The 23592-nt window shown below is 44.3% G+C and overlaps 1 protein-coding gene and 1 long non-coding RNA gene across 3 annotated transcripts in view; one reads left to right on the top strand and one right to left on the bottom strand.

Annotated features, from left to right (window-relative positions):
* Positions 1 to 8990, top strand: part of LOC142575289 (uncharacterized) — a 31784-nt gene extending 22794 nt beyond the window's left edge. The window contains exon 4 of the long non-coding RNA XR_012826620.1: positions 8893 to 8990. This is a non-coding gene — a long non-coding RNA (uncharacterized LOC142575289). The remainder of the gene's footprint in view (positions 1 to 8892) is intronic.
* The window catches only part of Mondo (MLX interacting protein mondo), a 110818-nt gene that overhangs the window by 30959 nt on the left and 56267 nt on the right, over positions 1 to 23592 (bottom strand). For both annotated transcript variants that reach the window (XM_075684529.1, XM_075684530.1), the window contains 8 exons: positions 17863 to 18118; positions 15042 to 15214; positions 12771 to 12870; positions 10118 to 10164; positions 5023 to 5151; positions 4010 to 4097; positions 2993 to 3092; positions 2493 to 2616 (listed from right to left, as the gene is read on the bottom strand). In XM_075684529.1, the coding sequence (XP_075540644.1) occupies positions 2493 to 2616; positions 2993 to 3092; positions 4010 to 4097; positions 5023 to 5151; positions 10118 to 10164; positions 12771 to 12870; positions 15042 to 15214; positions 17863 to 18118 (1017 nt within the window). The remainder of the gene's footprint in view (positions 1 to 2492; positions 2617 to 2992; positions 3093 to 4009; positions 4098 to 5022; positions 5152 to 10117; positions 10165 to 12770; positions 12871 to 15041; positions 15215 to 17862; positions 18119 to 23592) is intronic.

The following is a 23592-nucleotide window of genomic DNA, read 5'->3' on the forward strand; positions in this document are numbered from 1 at the left end:
AATCCGGTCGATCACACGCTTGCAGTAGCCCGACTTAAATAAAGTTCATGATAACTCCTTGGTCGAGGGGTTGCACAACTTCAATGCAATTTGGCGGCAAGAAGTATAGCTCAATGTTCTTGAGCACTTGGGCCGTACAGTTGTCCAGTATGAGGCATATCTTCTGGTTCTGCTCGCCCAGCCACTAGTCCCACTCCTGCAGCCATTGTGCAAAAATTTCGCTCGTCATCCAAGCCTTATAGTTGGACACATAACTTACTTGCAGCTTTCGTTTGCCTTTAAAGCATCATGGTGACGCACTTTTGCCGGCCACGAGGGCAGACACCTTTTCTGATGCACCCATGTTGGCACAAAGCAACATGGACACGCGGACCTTGCTCTGCTTACCGCCCTGGCAGCGTTCACCTTTGAGGGCCATTTTTTGCGGCAGCATCTGGTAGAACAGGGCGGTCTCATTCGCGTTGAACAAATCCTTGGCACTGTATTTGTCAGGCAGCTGTCCAATGTTTGTCAGCACCCATGCACTGCAGCTTCGCGGTTGACAGAATGCGCTTCCCCGCTAACAGCCCTGCCGACGATGTTGTGGTGCTCCTTGAAACGCTGCAGCCTGCTGACACTCGCCACAAAATCATCGTGCCCCATGATGCACGCAGAGTCTGTCGCTTTGCGCTGCAACAGTGCCCCACTCACAGGAGTGAACCACTTGCTCTTGCGTGCAAAAACCACTTGAAGACTGCCTTCTCAACAGCTTCGAAAGCAGGGGCTCGCAGCTTCTTTCTGTCGCCTTCCATGCCATGTGCAACAGCACCGGTGACAACTTCTTTGCTGCTCAAAATCGTTGACAGCGTGCTCAACGCTATGCCGAAATCTTCGGCCACTTTTATCTTCTTCACGCCGGACTCGACGGCTTTCAGCATAGCCACCTTCTGTTTGATTGATATAGTTTTGCGCTTCCGTTTGCCGTAGCCGTCGTCCATCTCCTTTCTGGCGGCAGGAACTCACACGAACGAATCAATAGAAACACCAATATCCTTAATGCGCCTGCAGATGACATGCAACAACAAAACAGCAGTCGGTGCCGCCCCATGCATGCAGCGGAAGAGTGAGCGCATCTACCAGTTCCATAGGAAAGGGGAGGCCGGAAGACGCGCGTGTCGCGCGCTATAAGACATTGACCTCACGGGTACTAAATGGTCAGTAAATGCTCGTTGTGGAAAAAAATTGGCGACGATCATGTTACTTCCTAAAGCGAAATTTGAGCGCAGCTCTTGAGCTGTTCCGGCTTTTTGATATATTGAGGCAAAGAATTCGTGCAAGACATGTATGTACAGTTACAGACAACTTTTTATTCTTCACACCATATTCCTTCTTCAAGAAAAACTCCATTCCCAGTTCTTCATGAAGGAAGCTTTGTGGTAGGCGAAATAAATGGATATATGCTTGACTTGCTGCACCAATGCCTGGTTCGGCGAAGCGCACCTCTGGATTCTGGCGGCGACGGTGCTGGGCCTCTGCTCGAGCAGCTCGTTTAGCAGCAGCAGCCAACGAAGGGCTTCCATCGGTTGCCTCGTTCATGGCTCAAAGCACTGGCTGAGAATAAACTATTTATATAGGCAGACGGATTATATTATAATATAAACCGTGTGAGCCTCGGACAATCCATCTCGTGCGGAACATTTCGCACCAGCCGCTGCAAACCGAGCTTAGCTCGGCGCAACTGCCTCACTTATCGGGAGGTTGCGGGAGGCAGCGCGTAGGCGCATAGGAACGCTGCACAGCAAAGAGATGGCAGCAACTGACTGACACCGCTGATGCTGCCAGCGAGTCAACTCTAGGTGGCTTTGTGTTTCGGCTTGGAAAGTGTGCATTGTGATCCGCTTATACCGAGCCGGCGCTTCGGCAACCGGAGGATGCCGCGCGCTCTCGCGCAGTCACAGACACAGAGGAGAGGTGGGGGCAAGGGGTACACGCAGTGGTGAATGGCGGCGGCTATGCGTTTCGGCTTGGGAAGCAGCACATCATCGACATCAGCTGCCACCGAGCCAGCGCTCTGATTACCGCCGCACAGGAGTGGTACTGGAGGAGGAGCAAAGAGAGCAAAGCTCACGCCATGCATGAGAGATGGCGCCCGGAACGCACGCAGCTTGAGCAGCACACTGGCCCCGGCTGCGGGGCTGGTTACGGCGAGGGTCGATGGCGCCGCGAAACGGGTGCCAAAGAACTGCACTCTAAAAAAAGGATCATTATATCCATTGTGAGGAAATTTTAACTTCGATAAAACGAGGTTTTCAATACATGGGCATCTATTGGAATTTCAAGGGGAATCATGATCGCTTTGTTATATCCCATTTTGTTATAACGAGGCTTTACTGTGTACTACCCCGTGCACTCCACCCCACCTTTTTTTAAACTGATCGTGATTTCTTTCTGGTACAATGGAAGAGAAACTCAAACCATGCAAGACCTATCATGCATTTCTACCCAAAGGATACAATCCAAAACTTCCAATTCTGAAGCGTTCTGGTCCGCACATATTCTTCAAAGCTCTCCTTGAGATGATTCGTCCTTTGACATGGCAATGGAACGCCCGTTGCAGGAAGCTGGTTCTGGTACAAGCTGCCATGTGATGAAAAATTTAGCAATAACAAAATCAGCCTCTCTATATGTGAGAAAGCGAGATCAAACAAATTTTAAGGGTGTGATTAATGCAAAGCTCTCAAGATCTAGGCACAGTAAAGCTATACACACAAATGCACAGCTATAAATTTAGTGTCTTTTGTCGGCAATAAAGGATCCTGTTTTGTAAACACACTAGGAATGATAGCACACAAACGTCAGTGGAAAAAGCTTGTAAGCAAAAGGTGAAATTTCGAGAAAATAAAATTTGCATTTTATTTTGTGCAAATGGGCGATTCACACCTGATCCCTCCTGCAAGTGAGAAAGTAGCGATGATACAATAGAGCAGGAAAATAAATGAAGTCGAGCACTTACCTGATTGCCTGGTTGTAGGATTCTATCTGCTTCTTTAACCTGTCTGCTTCTTCCTGCTGCTGCTGACGCTCATTTTTTAGCGTTCGGATGTACTCCCCAGCTGAGTAAAATGCACAGAGAAACATTTCCTTTCTGTACTTAGAATATGAACAGCGATATAAAGAAATTTACAGCAATAACTATGTCCAATTAGTATACAGAAGAATCAGGACAATGTGATAATTCCTTTGACCAAGATTCATAAAGATATTGTGCTAACTAACAAATCTTTCATTAGCTAAGATTACTGCTCAGGCACTCTGTTTCCTTGCAGATTTTCTAATTGAATGGATTATTGATATAGTTTAACATCTCAAAGCAACATATATGATTATACACACCATAGTGAATGGTTCTGAATTAATTTTTGACCGCATGGAGTTCTTTAACATGCCCTCAATGCTCAATTCACAAGCAAGATTTGCACTCCAGCCCAATTCCGATACCCATGAGTCAAACCTGTGACATCAAGCTCATCACAACATAGCCACTGAGCGAACACAATTGCTTTGCTAGGAAAACCCAAAACTAGCAAGATTCAATATAGCTACTCATTCCCAAAATCAGCAATGTGGTAGTACACTGGTGCTTCACCAGTGTACTACCACAATGTCCTGCAGTGTTCGATGGCTCTTCAGGAAAATGACATATAAGATGCCAGTGCAGCTTGCTGCCAGTTTGGGAACACTTAGCTTGACAATGGTGAAATTAGCAGGAATCCTACCAACTAGACATGTCTTGAACACTGATTATATTCAGTTTTGCAACTGTAACATCTGCACTGCAGTTGACAGATTCAAGAGTTATTTAGAGAAGTTTTATTAATTAGTGAGCTTGTTGGTGATTACTACGCAATTTCTGATGTTGGCCAATAGTATGAATTTGTCCAATAAGGTGGATTTAATCTTAAATACTATTTTTTATTAATCAAAAGCATCACCACTGAAACACCTGATAAAGCAATCCAACTGTGGTTACCTTGTTGCAGCATCTGTGCTTTGCTGACCTTCGAGTCCGGGTTCTGGCTCAGAGATGGCAGCAGATGCCGCAGGGATTCAAATCCATTCTGGAATGAGCATTGTTTGCGTAACATTGATGTGGCAAACCAAGAATGCACCAATATGATGGGAGCTGCCAGTTATCTCATTTGCACGACACAAAAACAGAAAAAAACTTTTTTTTGCATGCCAAAAGTGTTCCTGCGTTTGCTCAAAATAACATCACTACCTCAAGTGCCTGAGTGTATGCTTACAAAGAATTCATCTATGGTTTGAAGCTGCCACTCTCCCTCCTTCCACTCCCACAACATTACATGTGCCGCCTGCAGCTTTTACTACACAGATAATAGCAGCTACAAGGCTCCTTCAGTGCATCTGCTTCTTTCCCTTCGCAAGCAAGGCAGAATACACTAGAACCTTGATATAATATGTAGGGTTCTTAACTAGAACGGCAGCAGAAATGACATAATCTCAGTGAGACGGGTGTCGTCCGCCATTTTATTCCAACTTCTTTGTTCTCAATTCTCCCTTAGCCCATTTCTTTGTCTTCTTTCATGCATCCAGCGCAGACCGCTTCATAGTAAAGTCAGTAAAATCGACACGTTACTTCAGTATATCGAAATTTCGCTACACTGAAAGTTGACCTTGAATGCAAAGAAGTACAGTCATCAACCAATGTTTTTTATGTGAAAGGGATTGCAAAAGATTTGAGAGTTGGCAACTAAAGTCATGATTTGGTATTGTGTCGAAATAACTTTTCACAGAGGCCATGTGGCCCTTGGGAAGAAAAAAATTTTTAAAATCAGAAGTGCAGGTTCAACACACACTGTGGTGGTGCCTGCAAAACTTTGTTGTGTGAAATTGGGAAGGAAGAAAAAAGACAGGTTGCATTTCACCTCAAGAGCTCAGGTCTAAATCGATTTTTTACTCTGTGCAAGTAAGCCAAGTCACACATAATCCAGGGTGACGGATTCCAGATTTTGTAAGTCTTACCTTGATGTTGAACCGCCGTTTTTGCTCTGCATTGATGTGGCACACCCTCCGGTGCTCTTTGTACTGAAAGCGCTCCTCATCTGACTTGGGCCTAAATGGCTTCACTGGACTCGCAGAAACTGAGGCTGCCTGTGAGCAAAGGTAAAATTAAGTTTAAGAAGCCTTTTCTTTTTATGCTACCAAACTTGCTGCATTAAGAGTTCTATGATGCCCTATGATCTTTGTACTTTTCCAACATTTTCTAAGGACCATGTTTGTTAAGGGGGGACGTGGCCTTTGAAAACAGAAAAATCACGAAAAAGTTGATTTTCGGAAAACCACATATTTGGGCAGCATGTCTTATAAACTGCCATTTCTGTAAATATAAAAGTCTAATTCATCGCGAAACTATTTCGAATAAAGTTTATAACGAGCTGCGGCAGCCCTCGAGAGGCGAGCGAGCGCTCAAAATACCCCTACTTGGCGCAAACGCCATTTCTCCACCGCTCCCCTGAGCGCCACTATTTTAGTGTTGTTTTGTTTGTGCATTCTTTTACTTTTTTTTTCTCCGCCACCCACGGCGGCGGCGGCAGCGCAAGAGAGGCATAAATCACTCATGATTGGAGGGCTCGCAAGAGCTTTCAAGCTTCCCGCAGCTGAGACGCAAAGCTGAGATTGGGCGAAGCGCGCGCTCCTCAAGGACGCGGGGGAGCCCGCGACTCCCTGCGTGTGATGACATAGTGGTCTCCTGCATAATGCGTCCGGCTGTCATCTGCTTCAGCTCCTCCATCACCGGCACCCTTTGTGTGTTCCGCTTGCCATCGTCTATCTTTGCAGTCGTTTACATATTCTCCAAGTTTCTACCGTCTTTACATGACAATTTTCAACCGTCTTTACGAGACCGTGGTTGTGTTTAGCCTGCCAATTGTTGTGCGGTCGGCCACAATGCGCCCAAAGAAACTCAAGACACCACACACGTTCAGTGCAAGGAAGCGTTCTATGAAGCTTGCCCGCACGGCGAAGCTCGCTTCTTGCCCACACGCCGACGATGATTGCACCGACAGTTCCTGTGGGGCAGCTTCTGCTTCATCTACGCAAGAGTATGGTTGCGTTGACGCTTCTAGCAACGTGATCTGGCTCCACCAGCGCAAGAATTTGTCATGACGAGCGCGCCTGATGTCTCGTGCTCATCAACAGCGGCTTCCACATCCTCTCTTTTATCTGTCTCGGACAGTGCTACCGCATCGTCCTCTGTGCACTTGAAAACATGTTTCCTGACGTGTGAGGAGAAAGGGGCAGCGGATAAAAAACGCGCTGCTGTGCAATGAGCACTTGATGCTATGTCAATGACAGAGTGAGAATTTCAAGCAATGAAGCACGATCCTGAAGCTGCCACCGCTACAAGTGAAGGTGAAAAATTTCTCCTTGTGCAAATGAATGCACTAGGCAACCTGCTATCCGGGACCCCGTGCCAGCAGTGCTTCGTGACTGGGATGAAGGTTCAAGGAGGCACCCAACTCGGACTTGCAACAAAGCTTAAGCTGCTATGTTTACATTGTGGAGTAGTTGCAAGCTCGTGGAATTCTGCTCGTCAGGATGACTCAATGGCCTTTAACGTGAATATAAGAGCCATTGTGGCAACAAAACAGATAGGAAAGGGACAAACAGCCCTCAATGACTTTTGGGCAGCGATGAACGTGTCCCATCGTGGCCTGCATCATAAGACTTTTCAGAAGCACTTGAAGAAATTCAGGAAACCACAGACACAGTGCGTAGACAAGTTCTATGCAAAATATGCTTCTGCTGTGACAACCACCTACAAGGAAATGGATCCATATTTAAGCAAAGATATCACAGTAAACTTTGATGGAACATGGCACAAGCATGGCCACACGTCCCATATTGGAGTTGGTGCAATAATTGAACATCATACGGGCCTCATCATGGATGCCATTGTTTTATCGAACCAGTGCCTTGGTTGCCAAGTAGGACCAAAGCCTAGAGACCCAGGCTACGCAAGCTGGCAGAGGGATCATGTGTGCTAGAAAAACACTGACTCTAAACCTGGGAGGATGGATGTTGAGGCAGCTGTCATCCTTTTCTCATGTTTGGTGCCAAAGCACAACCTCCATTACACAATGCTTGTGTCTGACGGAGATAGTGCCACCTTGTCTGCACTTGTACAGGAAAATGTTTATGGACTGGTCCCCATTTCGAAATAGGAATGCCTGAACCACTTTCGGAAGAGGATGGTGACAGCAGACAGCACTGCGCCACCTTGTCCTGAATAGCTTTGGAGGGAAGGGCAGGCTGACAAAGGCCCTCATCGACAAGTTGACCGACTATTATGGCTGGGCCCTATGGAACAATTCCAACGATGTGGCTGCAATGCAGCGTGTAGTGATGACATCGTGCCACCATGTGACATCAACGGACAAGGATCCTCACCACGACTTGTGCCCTGAGGGTGCAGACTCATGGTGTCGTCATAACACCAACAGGAGTGATGGTGTGCCACCTCCGAAGCATGGGTACAATCTTCCAGGCTATGTTGCAGAAGCACTGCTACCTGTTTATGAGCGCCTCTCACAGGCTTCTCTTCTGCAACGCTGCCTGGGAGATGAGACGCAGAATGGCATCAGACTCAGACTCAGATTCAGATTTATTGGTTCCAAAAAAAGAAGTAATTACATGACAAATATACAGACGAGGGTCCCAAAGTGAAAGAACTGTAGTGGGACCCTCGGTTAACAATAACAACATTGATGGTGATATCAACAGTCAGCAAATTATTGCGTATTATAAATAACATCTACAGATCAAATACATCATTAGACATGTCATTTACAATCAAACATGAAAAAGCACGTTAATAAATAAAGTTGGAAAAAAGCGTGGATGAAATACAAGAAATGACATGTGAGATAACAGTCAAAGATACACCGCCAGATCGTAGTTCGTAGACATAGAGAAATTGCAGCGAAGGAAGATGTTTTTTTGCCATAATTGGTATGAACCATGGATAACAAGACATTGTTGTTAGCTGCAAATCTGGTCATATTTTTATTCTGCAAAAGGTCAGTTGCAATGAACGGAAACGTAATGTTATTATGAAGCAACTTGTGGAGTACGACGAGTATGTTAAACTGGAACAAATTATTAATAGGCAAGATATTATACGCGCGAAGTAACAAAGAGGCATTGGATTGCATGGAGCTAGAAGTGATAATGCGTATTGACTGATTTTGGATATGTTGAATTGATGATAAGTGACAAGCATATGTGTTGCCCCATGAAACAATGCCGTAATTAATGTGACTATGAATGAACGTATAATACAATGCTAGCAGAGCCTCATGAGAAAAATAAAGGGCGAGCTTTGATTAATGCACGTATACCAAACGCAGTCTTGTGCTTGAGATGTTGGAAGTGAGAGCTAAATGTAAGGTTAGGGTCAAGATGTATGCCAAGAAAAGTGACATCAGTGCTAACGGGAATTGAATGAATTCCAAGCTTTACTTCAGGAATAGAAGTTAAGGCCCCTTGAGCACTTTTGAATAACATAAATTTAGTTTTTAAAGGATTAAGAACTAAGTGATTGTTGCTACACCATTTTATAATGTTACTTAATGCAATATTTAACTTAGAAATAAGAGTAGTAACAGATTTGTCAGATGAAGATATGGTTGTGTCATCTGCGTATAAAATGCAATGAACGTAGTTGGTGGAGTTAAGAGAATCTGGAAGATCATTAATATATAAAAGGAAAAGCAAAGGGCCCAGAACTGATCCCTGTGGTACACCTTGGTTGATACATTTTGTTACTGAGAAAGTATTTGCTGCATGTACTGTGTACGGCCGGTCAAGTAAATCATTTTTTAAGAATGTTAGCGCAGGACTGGTTACTCCACAAGACTCATTTCACTCCGTGCTGTGGTCCCTGATGCCCAAAGAGCAGCATGCATCGCCGATTGCTGTGGAGACAACGCTGCATGAGGCAGTCTTAAGATATAATGCTGGCTGCCACAGGGCCCCCCCAAGAGCTATGTTCATCAGTGGGGCTAACATCTGGCCACCTGGCCATTCAACGGGCAGCCGGGAAATATCCTCTGTGCTTGAAAAAGGCCAAGAAACGATCGCAAGAGAAGGTGGAAAGGCGGCAAAAGGAGAGAGTGCCTAAAGACATCTCCAGTTATGCTGCAGGGTCATTTTAGACTAATAAATGTGCTCAAAACTTTCAAAGCTCATTTTCTCAAAATGACTTTTTGGCTGGTGAGGCAGCTTGTTCCAGCCATATCTCTGTAACCACTCATCAGATTTCCAATAGCTTTTTTTTTATTGTGTATCTGAATAAATTTCTGAGGGCAAGACAAGCTCATTTTTTTTTATATTGTGTCTGCGATTTGTAATATTTAATCAAAATTTGACTGATAAAATCTTGATGACCAACACTAAATTCGGTGGTCTGATAAAACTTTTCAGCAAGGAAACTTAAATAGAGGGCTCTGTCTAGCCCTGATGTATCCATCTGAGAATCATCATAGTGAATTTCACAGTTGCAGCACCTTTTGAAAATTCCCCAGGTCTGGAATGGAATGAGAAAACCATGTGCATCATTCTGACATATTGCTGTAACTTGATAACCAGTGAACATAACTGCATGAAATTTTGTAGTTCTACTAATGCTTTTACTACGAGTCTATCCTGAAAATTTAAGATATCTTAATAAACAAAAAAGTTGGTATCCGAGGGTAGCCTCCCCCCTTAAGGCTGGCGGGTACTGACATTGTGAAATACTGGGCTGTTTCTGCAAAGAGTTCTCAATGCTGTGCATAAGCCAACACACTTGGGCAATGCAGAATATCGTTACAAAGCTATTTTAAGAATTTTACGATGGTCACAACAAAGTGAGCTGGACAGCATGAAGCCTTTGTGCCAAGAGCTGACGGTGGAAGCAACATGTGCTACCGTGACATTATACTAACAGCACTTTCAAACTTAATTGCAATGAACCTTTAATTAAACTAAGTACACCTGGAGTTCAATCTAAGTGCCTAAGATTTTATTGGAATTTGCACTAAACCCTTTTAGTGATTCCATTTTAGTAAATACTCACAGGGACATCTGCAGTCTTGGCTTGTGACACAACTGCTGCTGAAACAGCTGGAACGACAAGAGATGATTTTCATTAGACACGAGTAAGTTAAAAAAAAATGAACAAGGGTAATTACATTATAAACATTCATACAAAAATGAAGAACAGGATGGACCAATCACTTATTCCTTACTGTTTCCTTTCCCAACCGGCCAAACTGCTATTATTATAAGCACATAATCAAATCCTGATATTTGATCACGACCAAGTGACAGCCTTTTTCTTTTTTCTTTACAAGCCATTGCTAGGTTTATGTAACCTGATTTTATTTTACATAATGTGAAAGAACAAGGTATGCTTCATGCACACATCTGTTTGCGTATTAAATGCTAGTTTTGTACTAGATTACATTTTATTCTATTAAAGAAATGCTTAAACAGAGCTTCATAGTTAGTGTAAGCTTGAATTGGCACAATAAAAAATAGGGGTGTGCAAATATTTGAAGAAAAATTTAAATGCTATTGAATATTATATATTTGTTATTCATATGTCATTAAAAAATAGGTATTCGAAAATGTTAGAATATTCAGTTGGATACGAATATACGAATCAGATCGAATACATTGCTGGCTGCGCAGAAGAAAACATGGTTATTAGCATTTGTTTCTATCTCATCTAACACAAATTTGGAGGACTAGGCTAAGCTTCGCCTTTAAGAGTGGAATGTGATACCACTCACAGATCTTCGACTGCCTCTCACGCTTCCCGGCAAGTGTAGCTTATCTAACCGTAATGTTTCTGCAAGTAACATCTACAAGGTAACATTAGCATGTAACATTTACAAGGTAACATTAGCCCGTGGTTTTGTATACTCACTCTCGGTACATGAAACTACTAGTGTGCTAAAAGAGATGCGTGACATGTAGGAAAGCAAAATCTTTATTCTTACTTCAGTTTCCCACAAGGCACAACAGACCTGTGTTGTGCATAGCTTATTACTAGTAGAGGTGTGTGAATACCAAATAGAATACTGGATCAAATCAAGAAAAGAAAACTGAATATCAAATACAGTCTGCGCTCATTACAACGGACCCAGGTACAATAGACCTTCATATACAACAGATCATATTTCAACTTTAGTTTGCACTACTTATTTTATTAATACAACAAAGTTTGCTTTTAACGAACCACGCTACAACGGACTATCGGCTACAGAAGATGAAATTAACAGCAATTTTTTTCAAAATTGTGCATACAAAATGGACTTTTGCCGTATGGGCTGACAATTGACTTGTGAGGGTCAGCCGACAATCGCGACTCAATATCGCGCGTGCGAGAGAGGAATTCCGCAACCCCTTCTCTTGCACGCGAGGCACTGCAGGGAGGCGAAGAAGAGGGGCGGGTTCTACTCCAGCGGCTGCACAAGGTGCCCGGCTCCGCGGGCACCATATCTTGAAAACAGTATGTGATGTGGACGAAGTGCATGCCCACACAGGCGCCATATTTTGAAAGCGATCTGCGATGCGGACAAAGTGCATGCCCGCGTGGGAACCAATCTTGAAAGCGATCTGCGATGTGGACAAAGTGCGCCCGGTGCCAGTAGCTTTGCATGCGCTATGCTTTCGACGTTTAGTTCACGTTGAAGTGGCAGACAGCATAAAGGTCAATTCGCTCCCTTCCGCTACCGTGCTTATCTTGCTTAATTTGCTATCACAACCGATGCTTTGCCTCTCGGGTAAAACTGGAACTTTTTTTTGCTTTTTACTTTGGACGCTTTGGTCATTCGTCATTCACTCTTTGCAATAACATCGTAACAGATCACAACCATAGTTTTGGAAGTGAGGCTTTTCGGATATTACAGACTTTGGATAAAACTGACATTTTTTGTTGGATTATCAGGGTCTGTTGTAACAAGAGTCGTCTGTATCAGAAAATCTAACAAAGTTTTATGCTTAAAAGTTTGTGTGAGGAAAACATGGTGCCGCACATAAGGACGTTACATAACAGGAATGTTGCTAGTTATCAGTAATTGAGGTACGTAGGAATCGAGATATATAGTATGGTCTACTCTTATTTAAGGGAACACCACATTAGTATGCCAGCACTGATACTGCGCGTTCACATACAACGTCCTGGAAAATATTTTTTTTATTGACAGACTGTCTGTTGAATAGAATCAGCTGCTTGTTTTCCCCTCTCAAACTGAAGAAATAGTGAAGTTACGTTATCCTGAATACCAATAAAGTTTTCAGTGTACTAGTCAGTCATATTGTGCATAATCACAATCTTCTATTGTTTAGAAAGTATTGTTTTACAGTTTTATTCCGCTAAACAGAAGGGCTTCCAATCTTTATGGCCAGCGGTTTCTTTGGGTTATCGTCAGCTTCTTAAGGCCAATCTGCATGACAGACAAAAGCGAGAATCGTACAGTATGCAATTTGGCAGTGCTCTGAGCAATCGTCAGCGCAGCACCGGCTGAATGTGATAACCCCCGGCAGTAAAGAATGGCCACCTTTTCACTCCCGGCTTCAGCATCGCTTGCTGCTTGTCATAGGTTCTCAACCCATGGCAAGTTCATGTGATGCCCCCAGTTTCCCGAATTGAAATGTTTACAAGGTTACACCTTGAACACAGTACTTTCCATGACATCTGCAGGGCATTCTTGTTTACTCACTTGGATTGAGCTGTTTTGGAGGAATTATGGGCATGGATGATGGCATAATGGATGCTGAGCCAACAATCAGGTTGCGTTGCAGGTTGTTTGTACTTGAGATCTGGAAAAAAAAAAATAAGAGGGAGATGGTAAGACATGACTATCTAAATGTTGCAGCTTACAGTTTCAGCACAGATTCACAGGCCTTCAACTGCGTACTGTAAGCAAAACCAAGCCACCTGACATAAGGTAACAACAATTAGTATAAATACTGTATGCCTTTGGCTGCTCATAATAGGTCACTCCAAGGCTGGATAGATCTTTGTGCTGCCAGCATCAAAGGAACATGTCTTTTTGAGTGTGGTCGCCTACAAACATAGCATACTCAGTGCTTTTTGATAATACAGGTACTGCTGCACTTTCAGCCACCTCTGGCCTTCTGACACCAGCCCTGTTGCTAAGTGCAGCAAGAAAAGATGACTGCATTTAGAAAAGGTGGCTTTGTTTACTATACTCTACTGCTTTACCACAAGACACAATTCAGTGGGAATAGTAACAAAAATTAGCATATGTCGAATGCTCACTACCCACAAAATGCCCACACAAATTCTAAACAAGATATCCAACAAATTTCAAGCTCCCATGCTCTATGACATTCAAAATTTCTGCATCCAGTAGTATTAAAAAATTTTCAGAACTGTTTAGATCATTTCCATGCACTACATAAAGAGAATGCTGCTCAGCCACTAATGCACTCACATACACTCACACTGACTCGCCCAGTTACAGTGCTGTGCTACGCTCAACAACTGAATGCAGCTGGTGTGAAATGCTGCTTAAATTCTGGCCAAAATTTTCTTTATATTTGCCTTTTCTGCCCATCAGAAAACTCAGCTTACATGCATCCTTAGCTCTTGCAGTCTTTTAAAGATCTGTATCTATATATTTTTTCACTACGTCAGATATCTGACAAAACTTGAAAGTCTGCTGCACCCCGGCATAGGGTTGCTTTTCAAAGCTTATTAATGTGGTAACTTTAGGCACAAATCAGTTATTAGCCTAAAAACACATTTTTATTTTCTAGATTAGCCTGCTCAGCTTATCGAACAATGGCTATAAGCCACTGCGTGTGCCCGAATTTAGCCTCTAGAGTCAGCATTCACAGCAATTGACAAATGCGTGTGTTCATGACATACATGGCATGCTGTCAAGCACAAAAAAAAAAAAAAACAATGCTGCTGTTTAACCTTGTAGGATAGACACAGGTCAGAACTCTGGCTTGCTGGCTCCAGCCAGTCCTGTGCCCTGCTTGAGCCTCTTTCTTGGCTACAATCGATTGTCCTCCAGCGTGTCTCGCGGCAGCAGTCCATACAGCCTTTAGGTGTCTACTGCTCAAAACATGCTACAGTCGATTTCCGTTAATCGACCCTTATGGGACCGACAAAACTGGCCGACTTATCCAGCGGGTCAAATTAAACAAAATACAGAAAGAACGCCGAAACACGCTGTTGATTCACTTGGCAGTATTTGCCGTTAAATTAGCTTCGCAACAGTACAGCCGCGTTATGCAGTGAAGCATATCTACAGAAAACGGTGCCATTAGCGGGACATAGCACATGCTCTTTAATTTACGCACACACATGCAGTGTCTTCAGTCACAGAACTAGAAACGAGACACCTAATCAGTTTAATGGCAAGCCTTCAGAGTTTTAGATAAACACGTGCACTTTTGCTGGCCTTAAACATCCTCTTGACTTTGGAGTTTTTCCTCTTACCACTTTTCTTTGCGCTAACTTTCCCAAAACAGATAGTTTTCCCCCACTTCTCGGTGCACGGTGCGTGCGCGCGCGTAAAATTAAGGAACGTGCACTGGGCCTAGGTGTTTAGATGCTTGTACTGTGACCGGAGACTGCGCGTGCACGCATGCATAATTAAGGGACGCGTACTGTCTCGTGACAGTGACACCTCTCCATTTTAGGTATGCTTCACTGCATAACACAACTGTATTGCGGCAAAGCTGACCAGTTATGTCCAAATTATTTGGCGAAGGATAATATTGAGATCGGAATAATGGAAGTTTGGGCCCATAGAAATGTATGTGCGCGTGCCAGGACCTACAGTAGGGATCGAATCAACGGAAGTCTACTGTTTTCTACAGTACCTGCAACTACTTGCTTAGCTTCAAACAATGACTGCAGTAATGGTGCCAGCACTGTGACTTGGTGACCAATTGCAGGACATAACCAAAGATGTGGTGAGTGTCACCAATCTAGAGCAATGTATGAGACTTGCCTGAGAGAGTGTGACTGGAGAGATGACAAAGGTCTGTGGCTGTGCGACTGTTGCAGGTAGCGATGGTGCCACAGAGTTAATGATGGTGACTGTGGAAGGATTGGGGGATCCCCCTGTGCTGTTTGCAGTAGGGCTCCCACCAGCTGCTTGAGCTTCCCATGAAAAGCCATTGCCTACGCAAGCACATAAAGACAGCAGTAAACAATGCAAGCTGACTACTCTCAGTAGCTTGCTCCGCTTTCTGTCTTGATAGTTCATCACTGATCCAGCAAAAATGCTAAAAAATTTGATTATGTACTACAGTGGTTTTTGAGCCCCCTCTTCAGCACAGTTAACAAAGGTTCCCTTAACACGGTAATGATGCTGACAAAGTAATGAAGAACGACAGACAACCACAAAAGTTAGAATGAAATCCTAGTTCGAATAACTTTTGTCGTCATTGTATGTTTTCATTTTCTTTGAGGAGTGCCGAGATATTCGGTGGTCAGACCTTAAATTTAGCAACTATGCTTGCCCAACATGCCTGATGTCGTGGCTTCCTAACTGGTGTGCCATGTGTGTCAGCTAGAAAAATTCTATAAACCTTAAGAATGGGGAGAGCTGCTACTTTGTCAATGCTGCTAAATGGAGCCAACACTGGTATCAGATGACAATAAAAGCTATTGTTACCTAGGGACTCAACCCTGGTAGCGTTCAATGCCAGTTATACAAAATATTTCCATGCTAGGTCACTCCTGGGCATCAATTCTTTTTAATACAAATTTTGTCCAATGTCTAGGTCCAGATAGAAATTGTCACTTGGACATCTGTCGACAGCTACATGCAGTACAGGCTTGGCTGTTACATTTTATTCTGCTGTTCCATTCCAGGCTTATAGGAGATAAGATGAAGGTACGGAAAAAGGAGTACACGAGCATGCACAGTTGTACCACAAGAACACAAAAACAAGTAAGGCACAGGCCATCCCGTGCAGTGTTGCAAAGTTCTGCCTAGTTCAAGCACACGACTTATGACTGTCACCTATTTTCATAGCAGTCAAAAGGCTGGAAGTGACACAATGGCTACTTTCAATTGGGAAAATGTAATAGATATTCAAAATTTCTTGACTGCTGCACTCGACCTCAGAACTGAAATTGTGTGCTTTAATGTACTCTTCTCATTCTTACATATACGAAGATCTCGAATCCGGCAACATTGATGCCTTCTGGTAGCATGTGCAAGGTCATTGACCAGCCGCCTTCACCCAGAAAGATCGCGTATATACTCGTGACGCCTGTGGCAGAAAGGATGTTCCACATCCACTGCCAAGGTTTGTGAGTGGTGGCGCTAGCTAAGACTCCCAAGGTTAGTTGTACAGTCGAACCCGACTATATCGAACCCGTTTACATCGAATTATTCTATATATCGAGCAATTTCTGGACATGATTTAGTTACAATGAGTATATATAGCAAAAATTACACTTACATCAAAGAAAAATGGCAGCGACTCCTGATATATGCCCCCAAGAAGTTGGCTTTCCCTCGCAGTGGCAGGAAAACCCGGCGGCGCGGCTCTATCCAACCGCTCTCCCTACCTAACAGGGCTGCTGTGCCCTACCTACCTCCCTACCGTGCCCTCATCCTGCAAGATGGCGAAAGTGCGAGTTGTCTCACTGCTTTTTTGGTTCATTGTGCATGCGCCTTGTGGGCCTTCTCCCACAGTGTTGCCGTGATGAAGCGGTAGAATTTGCCTTTTGACGTGAAGCTCGAAATCATAAATCGGGTCGAACGCGGTCAGAAGTCGGATGTCCCCGCAGCGTGCAAGATTCTGAGGTGCACTCTCAGCACGATCTTGAAGAATAAGGGGGAGATTAAGGCTAAAGCTGCGAAACTTGCGACGCGGTGCTCGTGGCGCCCGACGCGTATGCACGGCCGTGTACGTGTGGTTCATCCGAAATTGCTTCAGCCGTGCCGGCTTCAGTATGCTCGGTGCTGACTGTAAATTCTGATGAATGCAACGAAGTTGTTGCTGGTGTTGCCGAAGTTTGGAGCGAGCTGTCAGAATTTCCGGAAGCTGTTGACGAATCAATGGTGTACGAGTTTGTGAGTGCAAATGATGGTGTCGTGACACGGGAGAGCCTGAAAACGAAGACAACAATGCCGACATCATACAGAGCACAAGTGAAAGTGGACACAATGAGGAAAGCAACGACGAAGTGACTGGTGCGCTCGCACAAGTCTGGTGCTTCTGCGCGAATGCGGAAGGTTGCGGCCTCAGCTGCTCCGACTCCTTAGAGGATGTGGAGAAGTGCATGAGTCGCAGGCAGCGAAAGTGCCCAAGCAGAAGAAAGCGTAGGACTATTACATACGAAACTAAGCTAGTTTCATCAATAAAGTGATTTTTTAAATGGTACGTGCTTTTATGACATCCAATTATTTAGCAGACTTATATCAAATTATGCTCTATATCGAACTAATAGGCGTTTTCTTGCGAGTTCGATATAGCCGGATTCGACTGTGGTAGTAATGCATAAATACCCAAGAAAGTGGATGGGGAAACGGCACCGCAGTAGCTCAATTGGTTAGAGCATCGCACACTTAATCCAAAGACGTGGAATCATTCCCCATTTACGGCAAGTTTTTTTCATCCACTTTCATCGCCATTAATTTATCATTTCTTTCATTCAATTAGTAAGTACAAGTAATTTTCCCTATGTTGTCCTTGGTGTCTGTTTGTCGGCTTCTCATGATATGATTAATATACTCATGGGTTCAAGGAAAAAAAAAATATTTAGTGAACATTGTGTGCTCCTGCAGAGCAACTGGTATATACGAGGCTTACCTGATGTTAACAGCTGAGTCAGGACAGCACTCTGCTGCAAAGGTGGAGATATTGAGTTGGATGGCATGGATCCAGGCAAGGAAGATACCGACACTGAAAGCTTGGGGGTCAACATCTGTGGTGGTGAGTTGACCTGAGGCAGCTGATTTAAGGATGAAGCCTGCTTAGCAACTGGGGCGGCAGCTGCTGTAGCAGATAATTTGGTGTTGCTCTGTGGTGTGGACATGCTGCGAGACCTGGTCCGGTTCTTTGGATGCTACAGGGTAGAAACAAAGTTTATACAGTTGACTTCTGTCAATTCGATCTCGATGGGAGCAACGTAAATGACTGAAGTATCCAGAAGTTTAATTAAAGAAGACCCAGAAAAAAAAAACACCAATACACACAGCTTTTCACTTGGCAGTATTTGCCCGAATCTAACATGCCTCCATATCAAACGTGTGTCCAATTTCTATGCCTCAAAAGTAGAAAGCTAACATAGAAACGTTATTAAAGCTCCTAAACAAGTAGAAATCAAATGTGCACCTGATATTTTTATCAATAAAGATGGACAAGGGTCTAACATGCCTTGCATAATGACACTGGTTTCCTAAAGTCAGCTTCGTTGCAATACATTGCTGTTATGCGGTAAAGCATATCAATGCCGCATAGGCAGTATTGGTTTTGCCATAGAGTTTCTTACAACACCTAGAGGGAAATCTGGTGCCATCGTCTATGGGAGTTTCTTAAGGGGCGCCGTGCCGTCATGGGAATGATGGTAAATGTGTCTGCGAGGCTCGTGTTGGCTTGTGTTGTGAGAGGCTTCATCTAGAACGTAGATATGGCTACACAGATAACGCGTTCTTAAAGTAAAATCTTCATAAAATGTTTCCATTCATGCATATTACATATTTACTCACCCTACAATGCCTGACCAAGCGAAGAAAAGCAAGAACAGACGACAAACTGTTTCAAAGCGAGCGTGAATCTTGTCGTCTGTCTTCCAGCTTTAGCGGCCCGCTGATACTTTTTACGTATCATATAATTGTACACGCGATAACAAATTTTCATAGTTAAACAAAACATGTTTTTGTGTAATGATGAAGCTAAAACAGCTTTTTACGTGCTGTTTTAGTAGAAAATGGATCACTGTGACAGACGGAATGGGGCTTGCCTGGCTCTCCAAGAACGATGCCAATCCGAAGTCAAAATATACCGGCATTACCATGCATACCACAGCGCGGCAGTGCCAGAACTCCATGGGTTTTGCATTCGTTGCGCCGCACAGGCAATTTTTGGCCAAATTTCTCGTTATAATTTTTTTTTAAAAAAGCACGCATTATAGTCGGGTAACTACCGTAATCAAACATTGTGAGCTACAGTTACTATGTGAAAATATTTCTATGGCAGGCCGAAAATAGGCATTTTTGGCTATGCCTGTCCCCTAAGCTCCGCTGAGACAGATGCTGCAACTAAAGAGGTTGCTGTTGGGGTAATAAGGGTCAAGTGTGTGCGTGCTGACTGGCCAAGTTCGAATTATTCGGCGAAGGCCAATTATAGGATCGAAACAATGAAAGTTTGGGCCAACAGAAATGCATGGGCACCTGCAGGGACCTTCGGTAGGGATCGAATTAACCGAAAAATCAAATGAACAAGAGACAAACTAACGGAAGCTTAATGTATTTAGACCCCTATCCTCAAGCAAATGGCTGCATGAGCAAGTTCATGCCCTCACCAATCATGCTTCTGTCTCTGCCTTATTATCAGGGGAAACAAAGGTTGTTACAGGAGAAAGTAAAAAAAAAAAGAATAATAAAGACACGCTGTTGCAGACATTCAGTGAAAGCATGGTGCCAATTATCTCTTGCTAATGGTTATTTCACATATGGGAGTGGACAATGATGCCATAGTGTTAATCTAAGTTCTTCCGTCTACAGCAATATGCAGACAGGCGCTGTCACAATGGTACAGCATTCCAAACTGTTATTGGTTTACTTGAAATAAGGCCCACGACAAAACTATTCGATATTAGTTACTTGTCTGATACACATAGAATCAACCCAACAGTTGTCATGTGCACGTGCAGCAAATAAGCATCCAAGACTGTTGCTTTCATGCCACCAACACGAGCAAAATGTAGCTTATCAAATCATAGTGCACAGGATAAAGAGAAACTGAATTTACTCTTGACGGTGGTAAAAATATTTAGGTGGTGGCTTAGCTTAGTACAACATACAAAAAGCTTTTATAGGAGAAATTTTATTATGTAACTATAACTCGCACCAAAACTTTACCTTAATCTAACAAAATCCATACCAAAATATTTTGTTTTGTTTTCCCTTGTGTGCAGTACCTTGGCAAAAGCTTCAATTAATTAACCTATTAAAATGTTTATTTGATTGGTCTGGGAGCAGCACAACGGCGACAGTCCAAGCGGGGCAGACTCCGAGCTTGAGCGGAATTCCCAAGAAAAAGCGCGGAAGAAGACGACCCACTAAAGAGTGCTGGAGAGGACGACTCACTATAATGTTAATCCTTCTCTATAGTCACCCCCGGAAAAGAAAGGGAGCCATCCGGCGAGCTAACAGCTTGTCACTATGAGTGGGTCATAGTAGGTCTTGAGGCGATTGACGTTGACAGTGATCTGTGTACATCCACGACAGCACGTGACCAAAGACACTTCAACGGGTTCGATCATAGAGTTGACCAGAGATGTGCATTAGACAACACAGTACTCCATACTCCAGTACTCGTCAGCCTCCACACTTGCAGTGGAAGGGACGGAGAGCCACACAAGCACTTTGGGGACGAATGTGGCCACAGATGTGGTGTCACCGTGAACGCTCTTCTGGTGCTCTCAGTCATTTTAAGTAAAGGCCCCCGCGAGATCACGACACTCTTCGGCATGTCTGGCTGTGGAAGAAATAGGCGCACACTCTGATGCATCCAGCTTGTATGCAAGGGTTGTGTTGATTGCGTGCAACAGGTGCCGGCTGTATAAGAAAAAGGGTGAAAAGCCAGTGGTGCTCCGAGTAGCGGCATTTTGGCGTAGGTTGTGAAGGGTAGGATGGCATCCCAATTTGTGTGATCAGAGGCTGCATACATTGTGAGCATGTCGCCGAGCGCACGGTTAAATCGTTCTGCGAGGCTAATGGTCTGTGGATGGTAAGCAGTAGTTGTGCGGTGCATAATGTGGCACTCTTTGAGGATGGCTTCAATGACTTCCAACAAGAAGACACTTACATGATCACTGAGCAACTCCTGTGGTGGACCATGACGCAGTATGAAACTGAAAAGCAGGAACGAGGCCACATGGCGCACCGTAGTCGTTGGGAGGGCGGCAGTTTCGACATATCATGTGATGTGGTCAACAGCCACGATGGCCCAGCGATTACCAGCAGGTGTCAGGAGATGTGGCCAATACATATTGATGCCGATGTGCCCGAATGGCCAGGTTATGCAAGGTAACAGTTGCAGACTGGCAGGCGAGAGGTGCAGTGAAGATTTCTGGAACTAACAGTTGGAGCATGAGCGAATGAGCTTCTGGATGTAGCTGTACATTCCAAGCCAGTAGTACCGCTGTCGAATGCGCTGGTAAATTTTTAATACCCCAGAGTGTGCACACTGTGGATCAGAGTGGAATGACACGTATAATTCAGAACGCAGACTGCAGGGTACTACTAGCAACCACTGGCGGCCATCGCTGGTGCAATTGTATCAGTGCAGTAGGTCATCACAAATCGTGAAATGGTGGGCTTGACGATCCAACGCATGAGTGGTTGGTTGTGCTGATGGATCAGACAGCAACTCTATCAGCCAGGCGATCCAGTGGTCCTTGGACTGTTTGGAAGCAATGGTGCAAAGATCAATGGAAGAAATGGCAAGTTGGGACATGGATCAGCAGGCACTGTCGTCGGGCAAGAGAGCCCAACGAGCAATGCGGCCTGAGGATCCCTTCAGTGACGACAACCAACAAAGAAGTGCGTGGTGGTCTCATCATCATCATCATCAGCCTGGTTACGCCCACTGCAGAGCCAAAGGCCTCTCCCATACTTCTCCAACTACTCCGGTCATGTGTTAATTGTGGCCATGATGTCCCTGCAAACTTCTTAATCTCATCCGCCCACCTAACTTTCTGCTGCCCTCTGCTACGCTTCCCTTCCCTTGGAATCCATTCCGTTACTCTTAATGACCATCGGTTGTCTTCCTTCTTCATTACATGTCCTGCCCATGCCCATTCCTTTTTCTTGATTTCAACTAAGATATCATTAACTCGCATTTGTTCCCTCACCCAATCTGCTCTTTTCTTATCCCTTAACGTTACACCTATCATTCTTCTTTCCATAGCTCGTTGCGTCGTCCTCAATTTGAGTAAAACCCTTTTCGTAAGCCTCCAGGTTTCTGCCCCGTAGGTGAGTACTGGTAAGACACAGCTGTTATAAACTTTTCTCTTGAGGGATAATGGCAACCTGCTGTTCATGATCTGAGAATGCCTGCCAAAGCACCCCAGCCCATTCTTATTTTTCTGATTGTTGTAGTCTCATGATCCGGATTCGCGGGCACTACCTGCCCTAAGTAGATGTATTCCCTTACCACTTCCAGTGCCTCGCTACCTATTGTAAACTGCTGTTCTCTTCCGAGACTGTTAAACATTACTTTAGTTTTCTGCAGATTAATTTTTAGACCCACCCTTCGGCTTTCCCTCTCCAGGTCAGTGAGCATGCATTGCAGTTGGTCCCATGAGCTACTAAGCAAGGCAATATCATCAGCGAATCGCAAGTTACCAAGGTATGCTTCATTAACTCTTATCCCCAGTTCTTCCCGATCCAGGTCTCTGAATACCTCCTGTAAACATGCTGTGAATAGCATTGGAGAGATCGTATCTCCCTACCTGACGCCTTTCTTTATTGGGATTTTTGCTTTCTTTATGGAGGACTACGGTGGCTGTGGAGCCGCTATAGATATCTTTTAGTATTTCTACATACGGCTAGTCTACAGCCTGATTCCGCAATGCCTCCATGACTGCTGAGGTTTCGACTGAATCAAACGCTTTCTCGTAATCAATGAAAGCTATATATAAAGGTTGGTTATATTCCGTACATTTTTCTATCACCTGATTGATAATGTGAATATGGTTTATTGTTGAGTAGCCTTTACGGAATCCTGCCTGGTCCTTTGGTTGACGGAAGTCTAAGGTGTTCCTGATTCTATTTGCATTTACCTTAGTAAATACTTTGTAGGCAACGGACAGTGGTGGTCTGTGACGTTGCAAATGGGCGGCGATACAAATATGGCAGGAACTTGGCAAGAGCCCACATGATCACTAAACATTCTTTTTCTGCCACAGTGTAGTTATTCTCGGCTTTCGTAAGCGTGCAACTTGCACAAGCCACAACATATTTTGATAAGCCGTGTTTGCGCTGCGCAAGAACTGCCCCGAGGCCAACAGCGCTGGCATCTGTGTACACCTCTGTAGGGGCCATCGGGTCATAGCGACGCAAAATTGTAGGTGACGTCAGCAAACAGCACAGGACTGCAAATGCCTCATCGCACTCTGACGACCACGAAACGAGGGGCCTGCTGCTTCCAAGGAGCTTCGTAAGGGGCGATATGATGGTGGCAAAGTTTCATATGAAGCATCTAAAGTAGGAACACAGAGCTACAAAACTCCACAGGTCTTTGACGGATGTAGGTTTAGGCAATGGCCTGAAGTCTGGCTGGATCAGGGAGAATTCCTTCCTTGGACACGAT

Source organism: Dermacentor variabilis, chromosome 3 (assembly GCF_050947875.1).
Source record: "Dermacentor variabilis isolate Ectoservices chromosome 3, ASM5094787v1, whole genome shotgun sequence".
Taxonomy (NCBI): domain Eukaryota; kingdom Metazoa; phylum Arthropoda; class Arachnida; order Ixodida; family Ixodidae; genus Dermacentor; species Dermacentor variabilis.